The following is an 11,145-nucleotide window of genomic DNA, read 5'->3' on the forward strand; positions in this document are numbered from 1 at the left end:
GGGTCTGGGACTCACACTGCTTGCGGATGAAGCCCTGGTTGTACATGGCCTCCAGGAAGACAAAGTCGCTGAAGATGGAGCGCTCCAGGACCACACCTTGTCCTGTGGAGAACAGGGCAGCGGGACTCAGACAGCAGGCAGGAAGGAAGTCCTACCCACCGTCAGGTCATTTTAGAAATGGGGAAAAAAACACAATTCCATTTCCAAGCCAATGTAGTCAAAGGAACAAAGTCAAATTCATAAGAAAAAAAAAACATTTTCAAAAACTACTCCGTTCCGTTCCAGTGACCTTCCATCTCCACGGACACTCCATCAGCCACCCAGAGGCGCCCCACAAACATGGGGAGTCTGTTTCTAACCAAGCCCCTGCACCTCGCTGTGCCCAGCAGTCTGCTGCTGTCCCAAGTCCCTCCCTCATACCCACACCCCACTCGTCCCAGCCTTCTCCAAACACCCCCAAACACAACCACTGTGCACTGCCTCTGCTGGCACTTCCTGATCCTGCCTGGCCCCGTCCCCGACAGCAGAGGGACACTTCCACCTGCCACATGGATCACTCCTGCACCAACCCTCCCACTGGCCTCCTCTCTCCCTCAGGAAAACTTGGTCTCTGCCATGGCCCTCAAGACCCAGCCAACTCAGCTAGGCTACTTCTTTGACGCCCCCTCTCCTGATTCTCAGCCTCACTGCTGCCACACTGTCACAATGGTCCCAAGGGTCACTCACACTGCTCAAGGCACAAGGCCCTTGCAATCAGCCCTGCTGGGACTGGGCAGAGCCCTCCCTCCCCTTCCCCTCTAGAAGAGAGAGCCCCAGCGCCCTGGCCCTTCTGTAGAGCCTCTGCCCTCCACGCCCTCACTCCCTGGCACCCTGCCTCCGCCTCTGGTCACCACCCACCTGCTCACTCAGAAGCCTCCTCCCTGTGGAACCAGGCTCCTGGACAGGCCTTGCATTCGTGTTCAACGTAAAGATGAACACAGCACACAAGGAAACAGGCCAGTTTCCACTCAACAAGTAAAAGATTTTAATTTTAAGAAATGGGTAATCAGAAAATAGGGTGAAGTGTGCTTCAAAATGAAAGTGGAGTGGCCCAAACACCAGTGTCACATCCAAGCTACTGCCCAGCAGTGAGAGTTGGGCACCATCCTGGTAGAGATGTCTAAAAGGTAGGCTGCACAACACACACGTTCGTAGGAGCAACACGCACCTGGGCTCTGCCTGCCTGACTGTACAGCCCCCACCTGCGTGGACCGCGGGACCCTGCATGTTCTGCCTGCCCCCCAGTTCTAACTTCCCCCGGGCTCTGTGTGGATCAGCCAGCTCCAGCCCTGCAGAACCACCCGGTGCTGGCCGCTGTGCCTCTGCTTCCCTCAAGGCCCCTCTTCCCAACTGTGACTCTACTTCCTCCCAGCGGCCTCCGTGTCCCCACTGCCCTCCACCACTGTGGCGTGAAGCTCACTGCAGTACACAGGGAAGTACGCCCACCTCAGCAACAGAAACGGGACCTCAAGACACTTCTGCTCTTACTGGAAAGACAGGACTTGCCCCAGCACCTATATAGAAAAGCACTAGTGATGGGATTTCAAGGACTGGACCCCAAAGAGGACTGAGAAAGGTGGCCCAGCAGCCGGTGGCACACCTGTGCTCAGCAGGTGCTCCAGGGCGTCTGCGTACTGCAGGAGGCGGCTGGCGTACAGCCAGGACTGCAGGCGGTAGCTGTTGCCATCGTTGCTTTTCGGGTCGTCATAGAACTTCTCCAAGCTACAGTTGCCACTGAACTCCACGTCCAGGGGCCGCCCGTCCCCAGTGGTGCTGTCTGCGTAGTGGATCCCTGCTTCAGGAAAGTGCTTCAGGCCTGAGGGAGAAGTACTGGTGAAGTGCGACTGACCCCCACTCCCGCGGGGGGGTCGTGGGGACTGCAGGACACACAACCCGGTCTGAAGCCACCCGAGGAGCCAACCAGCCCCAGTTCTGCTGTGCGTCCTGGGGGACAGAGATGCTGCTGACAACACGCCCAGAGCGCGTCAGGGCTGAACAGCCATACTGTGCCCATAGAGAATGACCTCCCCAAACAGGAGTCCTCTGTGCACACAGGCAGCTGCCACTGGATGCCAGTGAAGGCACCGTGGAAAACTGGAAACGGGTTCTAATGACCGGCTGTGTGACACTGGCTTATCTCTGCTTTACAGCAGAGGCCATCACAGAGCCCACAGGACAGCTCACAGTACACGTGGTGCCTGCACTGCCCAGGCAAGTCCAGCTCCAGCTGGTAACTGGCATGGACAGGAGACACTATGATTCTCCAAACATATCAAATGTAAATGTAAGAGGCCTCCCCTGGCCCAGGGCCACCCCTGGATAGTACAGTGAGGTCAGCAGGAGACCATAGCTGTGTCTGGGAATCCCGCTACGCGTGGCAGTGGCGCGTACCTAGTTTCTCTGCTATTGCCTTGGCCAGCGTGCCTTTTCCAGAACAGATGTTGCCATCCACAGTGATCACTCTGCTGGATTCCGTCAGCTTCTTGGTTGTCCTTTCACCAAGCAGGAATGCCAAAGCCCCATACCGCAGCTCGCACTGTGCACTAGTGTGAAGCCGTCCCTGGAAGACACACCGTCCCACAGCACGTGACCCTTCAGCACTGCAGGCATCAGTAACTAACAGCACAAAAAACCCATCAACGGCAAAAATGCCAGCCCCAGCATCCTCCTCACCCCAGGGCGCACAGGGCCTGCCTACACCCTCCTCACATCAGGGCACACAGGGCCTGCCTACACCCACCCTCCTCACCCCAGGGCACACAGGGCCTGCCTATACCCACCCTCCTTACCCCAGGGCTGCACAGGCCCTGCCTACACCCACCCTCCTCACCCCAGGGCGCACAGGGCCAGAATGGAGCCTGCAGTATGCTTGCCATGTTCCATGAAAATGGAGGGCAGAAGGCTGGCAGGCGGGAGGGAGAAAGGCAAGAGGAAAGCGGCTGGGGAGATAGTGAGGGCACCTCCTCTTTCCAGGAAAGCATCTCTGGGCTCATCCCAAGCTGCAGCCTGGTCCCCTACACCTGTGAAAGCAGTTCCTAAAGGCCCCTGTGAGCTAGCAGACCTAAACCAAAGCACAACTTCCAACTCCAATCCATAAATCTGCTTTCACTCACAACAGGCCACGTCCCCTACCTAACAGCAAACACGAGTGTCCCTTTTGCTCCCCTCTTCCTTCCTCCAGCCCCACCACCACTCCGACTCCTGACCCTCCACCTCTGGCCAAAGTGTCACTTTGCTCCCCTGCTGCCCTGATTCTGCAGACATCCTCATGGCTCTCATGCACAGGGTGAGACACCTCACCTGCTGTCTCCAGCAACTTCCATCTGCCCTCCACACTGAAGCCAAAATAATTTCCCGCCAAATAAAAATACCAAGCAGCATGTGCCTTGGGTACAAGGACATTCTACACATCAGTAAGAGAGATGAAGGGTGACCTCGCAGCTTGCTCCTTTTGGCACTAGAGATTCGGCCCAGGGATCGCTTTACTCCTGAGCTGCACCCCCAGCCCTTCTTATTTTTTATTTTGAGACAGGGTCTCACTAAGTTGCCCAGACTGGCCTTGTACTTGTGCTCCTCCTGCCTCAGCCTTGAGTCAGCGAGACTACAGATCTGTCTACCACACCCAGCTGAACAGCTCATTTTTAAAGTGTTAGGTATGCAGATAACCATACATTCAAATGTCTGGAAGAGACAACAACAAAGGAGAAAATACTTTTTCATGCATCAAAATATTTTTTAGGACAAGACAATGAGTTCCCTCATAAACAGCTAATGGTGCTTAAATCTAGGCGACTGAGCCTAGCACCGGAAACCTGTCCTAAGGGGACACTCATCTGTGCAAAGAATCCCCTATAAGGATGCTTGATGAAATATTGTTCATAATGGCAAATGTAATTATCCAACAACAGAGGAGCTTAAAAATTTAAGGTATACCCTTACCACAAAATATTAACCACTTACTTAATAAAATAATGAAATACTTTATTATAAAAAATACAGGAGAATTTAAAATATTAAGAATAGCTGGGTGTGCCACTGCTACTCAGGAGGCTGAAGCAGGAGGATTACAAATTTGAAGCCAACTTAGTGAGACCCTGTCTCAATAAGGAAAGGGCTGGAGATATAGCTCAGTGAGAACATGCCCCCCAAGTCCAATCCCCAGTAGCACACCCCCAGAAAAAAATTTACATAAAACAGATGTTTTTCACACTTGATTCACTTGAATACTGAAGGATGGGGGGGGGGGGGGCACAGGTTGCAAAAAAGGCACAGTAACAACCCAGAGGCTGTGCAGGCATTCCTGCCTTGCGCAAGTCCTGCCAGCTGCTCTGGCTTCAGCCACTGGCTTTTTACCACTCTATTAAATGTATGCTTTTGTCTCCTTTGTCCTTTCACTTGTGATTCCCAGATGACAGATGCCTTGGCCATCTTTTCTTGTGCTTACCTGCCATCTACACATCTTTTGATATGCAAAAAGGTAGTGTCAAAAAGTCAGGCAGTATTCACACAACCCGGTAAGTCACAGGAACAAGAAGCCAACATGGACACAGCGGGCAACACATGCAGCAGTGACTACCCATGATTCCTCACACACCCCGGGAGGAGAGTCCAAATTGCCAACCTTGACACTCTACAGGGGAAGGAGCACAACCCTGCTCCATAAGCATGGCACAAAGGGGCTCCCTCCTAAGAACGCAGGGTGCAGGGGAAGAACAGCCTCACAGTGGAGAATCAGCCTCAGCACAGCAGTCAGTTGACCTACGTCAACATCAACCAACAGTCATATTCCTAGTGTGCTGGTGAGATGCCAGTAGCCCTTCACCTCTGCAGTCCTCTTCCCAGCCAAGTTCAACCATGACAAACCCTCCAGGTTTCGGAGAATCAAACACCTGCTTAGTACTTCTCAGAACCATCAAGGTTACCAGAAACAAGAGTCTGAGAAATCCACACAACCAAGGACACAGTAGATGTTACAGGACACACTGGATGGGATCTTGGGACAGAAAATGGACACTGGGGAGAAACTAATGAAGTCTGAATAAAGCCTAGCTTTAGTTAATTAAAAGAAAGAATGCACTATTTTGTAAGTTACACATAAACACACATCCACAGAAGCAAAATGGGAAGCGGGCTATATACATCAAAGGCGTTCACTGGAGTAATGCCTCTACAGCAAAACCTAGCCACCTACGGTCCACGCACAGGAGACTAGTTTGACAAGCATCCTTGACTCCATTCTCCTGCTGCCCAGAATAACACAAATAACCGACTTTTCATAAACCGTTTTCGATTCCTTTAATTGTCCCTCAAGTCCAAAACAGACCTCCTTTTCCCCTTGCACACGTCCTCCTGACCACTGAGGATACCCTACACCGTGTTCAATCTGAAGCGCCCCAGAGAACGCGCCGCCACAGCTGGGCACCGGGCCCAGGTTACAGTGAGGGTCCGGGCTCTCTGGGCGTCTGGCTGCCCCTCACAGGCCCACAACAGCAGGACAGCCAGCCGCCTCTCTCCTCCTGATCAGACCGGCACCCCCTCTGCTCACGCTCCATCCCTCAGCTCGCGGCCAAGCCCCTTCAAAGCCATGGCCCAGAGCCTCCGGCACCCAAAGTCCACCAAAGGTTTCCTGCGTCCTTTGCCCCTGTCATCTCCACGTCCGAGGTCACCTCCCTGACCCCCACCGTGGGAAGTTTCCCTCGTGCTTCCGAATCTCACCCAGCTGTCCTCTTCGTGACGGCCCCGGGCCCGGCGCCCCGCCCGGGGCCTGACCCTTCCCAAGGCCCCCCCAAAGCTGCTGGTGAGCTCAGGACCCGGCGAGCCGCCGCCTCCGGGCCGCGCGTCTGCCGCGGCGCTCCGCCGGCGGCTGCGACCAGGCTGGCCGCGCTGGGGACCGCCACGGAGGATGCCGCGGGCAGCAGGACCCCGCCGAAGAGAGGTCCCGGAGCCGCCGCGCAGAGACCCGACCCGGCCCGCCGGGCTGCCCACTGCCCCGCCGCCTCACCACGCGCGGGGCGCCCCCCGCCAGGCCGCGCGCGGACGCGGACGCCGGGACTAATCTCAGCAGCCTCAAGGCCATCGCTGCGCGCTGGACTCAGGCTCAAGGACCAGGCTCAAGGACCGTAGGGACGCGGTCGCATAGGGGTCCTCTCCTGAGGCCGGCGCGCCACCATGACGTCACAACAGAGGTGCCCGCGGCGCCTGTCAGAACTTCTGCAGAGGGCGGAAGGGGCGGGTCCAGGCGGAAGGGGCGGGGCCCTGGCGAAAGGTGTGCTGGGAAGTCTGGCGGGCTCTCAGCAGAGGTCGGGGCTTGCTGTCGGTTTCGGGATCGGGTAAAGCTGTGGAGGAGTGTGACCCCTCCCTGCCCGGGTTCTACCTGAGCACTAGGGAGAAGGGCCATGCCCTGCGACCCTGGCCCGGGTGCGCAGGGTCCTGCCAGATCTACACTCAAGTCCAAAGGAGGAAAAAAGACGTGAAATGCACACATATTGGAAAATAAGCAAAAAAACTGTCTTCGTTTGTAGAGGACACGATTGTTTACACAGAAAACCCAAAGGAATCTATAAAAGATCTCCCAGAGCTAATAGGTAAGTTCAGCAACGGTGTAAGATAAAAGATAAACACAAAATCACACAGCAGCATAGCATTCTGTAAACAACGGAAATGAAAGTTGGAATACTATTTACAATTTCTCCAAATAAAATGCAATGCACGGGCCTGCTTGCTGAGAAGTATAAAACACTGGTGAAAGACTCAGAGAAAACCTCAGACTGCACTTCTCTTCATGGTCACAAGACCACAGGCATTGTCCGTGCTTTCCACGTCTATGTGTAGGTTATATGGGATTACCATCCTGACATCGGCAAGGTTTTCTATAGGCATAGACAAACTTACACAATTTATGTGGACATATAAAGGCCTTGCCACAATAATTTGGGGGAAAAGGTGAAGTCAGAGTAATCGGTGGCCCAGCGTTAAGGTTTACCATATAACCACATCCATCAAGAACATGTATTGATAGAGGCCGCCTGCTCATAGACACATGGATCAATGAAAGAGCACAGCAACTAGAAATAAATCACATGTATTCTCAATCAACATTTGACAACAGTGCAAATGAAGTTCAATGAAAGGTGGCCACGGGGAAATGTACCTGGATGTAAACTTCACTCCTAAAACCAACAAATGCCAACTACCAGACTTTTGGAGAAAGAGAGGGTAGCGGTTTGGGACTAGGGAAAGATTTCCTAGATTTGAATAAAAAATGTGATTTGTAAAAGGAAACATTGGACCTCATCAAAATAAAAAATTCCCGCTGAGGGATGCTCTTTGGAGGACAGGAAGAAAGCGCTGCAGACACACCTGACCAAGGACCTGGATCTGGAGTGCGTAAAGAGCACCCCAAGCAACATGAAGAAATGAGCAATCCAGTTAGAACACCTGGAAGGACGTGAACAAGCACTGCACCGTAGAGGATATTCGGACGGCAGATAAGCACAGGAAAACGTCCTCAGCCTCAGTGGTCGTAGGAGAAATGTAAGCTGAATCCACAAGGAGATATTAGTACAAATGTAGCACAGGCCAAAAAAAACAACAACAACAAAAAAAAAAAAGCAACAGATGCTGGGAAGATGCAGAGAAGATGATTCATCCCACAGGCCTCATGACAATGCCGCCCTGGTGAAGAATATGCAAGTCTCCTTTAATCTGAACGGATTTTCCACACAAGTCAGCATTTACCCCAGAGAAATGAGAATGTAGGTTCTCTGAGAAATGTGCAGCCATGTTCCCAGAACTTCCCCCCTAGCAGTGGAAAACCGGAGCCACTCCCCTGTCCTTCAGCTATGAGGGTCAGCACCCTGTGGCAGGCCACACTATGGGATGCTGCTCAGCAGAAAAAACAGATGACGGATTCACAGAGCAGCGCCTGCAGCTGAATGGGTGAAGTGACAACAGGCCGGTCTCCAGGGCCGGGGGCGTGGTTCCTTCTGCATCACATCCTTGAAATAACAACATGTGGAGGAGAACAAATCATGGTGGCCAGAGGCTAGAAGGGGGCCGTCTACAGAGCCATAGTGTGAGACAGATGCTGGTGACGGAGACGCTGCATCTCGGTTACACTGATGCCCATGAAGTGACCTGTGCAGGTGGTAAAATTGCACAGCACTACACATGCACTTACACTTGTGCACACACGAGTGTGTGTGTAACTGGTGGCACCTGGACAAGCCCGGCAGGCTGTACCATGGTCGGTGTCCTGGGACTGGCAGCACTTGCACCACATCCTGCAAGACAATGCCGTCTGGGGAGATCTGGTAATGGGCAGGGCGCACCCAGTGTGGTTCTTTGCAACTTCCTGTAAATATATCATTATGTCCAAAAGAAAGCTTTAAAACATGTATTATATGTCCCAGCATAAAATAATATAAAAATTTTAAATTTAAAAGGTACTATTTGTGTTAAAATATTCAAATACTAGGATGACCTGAAAGAGCCCTATACTGAAAAACTACAAAGTAACATTGAGAAACTGAAGAAGCTGTGCACGAAGAGAGGGATGTGCCTTCGTAGGTGGAAGGTCTTGATACTGTAACGATGACGCTCATCTCTAGACTGATCTTTAGATTCAACATAATCCCAGTAAAATTCCAACAAGTTTTTCATTTGTTGACAGTGATGAGCAGATTCTAAAATATATATCCACCTCTTGGGAGGAGCTAAGAATGACCAAGGCAATCTTGAACAAAAGAACGTGGGTGGAGAGCATGCTGAGGGACACGAAAGTTAATGGCAGAACTACAGTAATGGCCACAGGTGGCACAGGTGCTGCAGCGGACAGTGCTAGTAGTGGTCCAGGAGAGAGGCCAAGCACCATGATCCATAGACATGCACTCTGGGTTTACTGACAGGGTATAGTGCAGAGGGAAAGGGGTGTGGGAGCAGGTTAGTGTCACTCCACAGAGCAACGAGTGGGTCATCTCAGCCCTTAAAGGAAAATCATATTCAAACATGAAAACAAGACAAAAAGCCTTCTAAAATGAAGCAGGAGAATATCTTCATGCCCGAGGGGGAGGGCAAACGTGTCTTAAATGGAAAATAACTATAAAGGGGGATCCAGACACTGGACATGGAATAACAGAACCTCTCTTCATTAGAGGCACCGTTGGAGGACACAGATGCAAGCCCACCACCTGAGGGATTTCTGCATAAACGCAGCCACCAGAGCCCTGGAACCCAGAGCATGTGACTCCTGTGTGTGGAAGAAACCCATGTGAAAGTAGGTAGAAGACATGAAGAGGCCTAGACAGTATTATGGGTACTGCCTAGGTTGTATCCCAAAGGACTGTAAGCCACTAGGTGCTACAAAGGTACTCAATGGCACTTGTCACTGGGGAAAGGCAAATTCAAGTCAAAGTGAGATACCATCACCACCCCAGAAGAATAGCTAAATTGAAAAATACATGTACTACTAAGTGTTGACAGGGATATGGAGCTACTACAATTCTCCGGCACCCCTCATGGACGCCACTTTGGTATACCACTTTGGAAAACAGTTTTGTAGTTTCTGCTAAACCTGACCATATGTATACTTCACGTTGCAGCCATCATAGATACAGCCTGTATGACTAGGTCTCTCCTAGGTAGTTGGTGTAGTTTGCAAAACTGCATGGACGTCAACCAGAATGCTCACAGTAGCACTCTCCATAATAGGCAGTACCGATAACACTGCCCATCAACAGTAAAATGCATGCATGCCTTGTCACACACACGTGATGATGAGACAGCAGTGTGGTGCATGGATTCTCACTAAAGGCAGGACATCAAGGACTCACACAGGCATCATGATGAACCAAGAAGCTGGATGTAAAGTGTGAATGCTCTGTGGTCCCACTCATAAAAACCTCAAAACACCCAAACTAGCATCTGGCTCTAGAAGTCAGGGCAGTGGTTCTCTTGGGGCAGGGACAATGACTACAGGGCAGGAAGCATCTAATTCTCGGTCCCTTGGGGAGCTGGTTGCCATGTTCTGAACACACACCAAGATGAAGGCTCTTTATTGTGAATAGGTGAGGAGGTTTGTAAAATTCCATTGATAATTTAAAGAGCATGAGTTGCCATAGGAAACATCACTTTGTCCTCACAGATCAGGTTCTAGGCAACATGACTATCCTGCTGTAGACCCCAACCCTGGCCCAGGGCCTTCCGCAGGGCCTCCTTAAACTCCTTGTTCCTCAGGCAGTAGATCAAGGGGTTTATCATGGGCGTGAGGACTGTGTACACAGCAGAGATGAGCTTGTTGGAGCTCCGGGTGTCAATGGCCTGGGGACGGACGTACATGAATATCATGGCCGTGTAAAAGATGGTGACAACGGTGAGGTGGGAGGCACAGGTGGAGAAGGCCCTCCAATGGCCCGTGGCCGAGGGGATGCGCAGGACGGCCAGCGAGATGTGCCCGTAGGAGAGGACGGTGGCCAGGAGTGGGAACACCAGGATGAGGAAGGCCAGGACAAAGTCCACCAGCTCTGCCGTGGAGAAGTCTGTGCAGGCCAGCTTGAGGATGGGCGAGATGTCACAGAAGAAGTGGTTCAGGACGTTGGAGCCACAGAAGGTGGCGCTGGAGATGAAGTAGACCTTGATCACAGAGATGGTGAAGCCACTGGCAAAGGAGAAGACCACCAGCTGGACACACAGCCCCGTGGTCATGATGACTTGGTAGCGCAGTGGGTGGCAGATGGCCACGTAGCGGTCGTAGGCCATGGAGGCCAGGAGCACGCACTCGGTGCACACCAGGGAGCTAAAGAAGTAGAGCTGAGTCATGCACCCCACGAAGGAGATGCGCTTCCGCTGCAGGAGGAAGCCGCCCAGCATCTTGGGGATGATGTCAGACACGTACCAGATCTCCAGGAAAGACAAGGAACCCAGAAAGAAGTACATGGGTCTGTGGAGGGAGGCGCTGCTCCAGACGGTGAGGATGATGGCCAGGTTCTCCACCAGGACAAAGAGGTAGGTGAGCAGGAAGAGGAGGAAGAGCACGTACTGCAGCCTGGGGCCCGTGGGGAAGCCCAGCAGGATGAAGGTGCTGACCTTGGTGGCGTTCTCACCCCTCAT

At 52.4% G+C, this 11,145-nt stretch overlaps 2 protein-coding genes across 2 annotated transcripts in view; both read right to left on the reverse strand.

Moving 5' to 3' along the window:
* Ndufa10 (NADH:ubiquinone oxidoreductase subunit A10) overlaps positions 1 to 6,202 on the reverse strand; it is a 33,221-nt gene extending 27,019 nt beyond the window's left edge. Inside the window, exons 1-4 of the mRNA XM_026379673.2 lie at positions 6,041 to 6,202; positions 2,431 to 2,599; positions 1,640 to 1,855; positions 16 to 102 (exon numbers count right to left, since the gene is read on the reverse strand). Of these exons, the coding sequence (XP_026235458.1) occupies positions 16 to 102; positions 1,640 to 1,855; positions 2,431 to 2,599; positions 6,041 to 6,115 (547 nt within the window). The 5' untranslated portion in view covers positions 6,116 to 6,202. The remainder of the gene's footprint in view (positions 1 to 15; positions 103 to 1,639; positions 1,856 to 2,430; positions 2,600 to 6,040) is intronic.
* Positions 6,203 to 10,188: 3,986 nt separating this feature from the next.
* LOC113175398 (olfactory receptor 6B2) lies at positions 10,189 to 11,145 on the reverse strand. Its single transcript, XM_026379671.2, has one exon. It carries the CDS (start codon positions 11,143 to 11,145, stop codon positions 10,189 to 10,191), a length of 957 nt encoding a protein of 318 aa, XP_026235456.2.

Source organism: Urocitellus parryii, chromosome 1 (genome assembly GCF_045843805.1).
Source record: "Urocitellus parryii isolate mUroPar1 chromosome 1, mUroPar1.hap1, whole genome shotgun sequence".
Lineage (NCBI taxonomy): Eukaryota > Metazoa > Chordata > Mammalia > Rodentia > Sciuridae > Urocitellus > Urocitellus parryii.

Bases quoted from the DNA above. Each gene is read 5' to 3' on its own strand.
- LOC113175398 (XM_026379671.2), bottom strand. From the start codon at position 11,145: ATGAGGGGTGAGAACGCCACCAAGGTCAGCACCTTCATCCTGCTGGGC.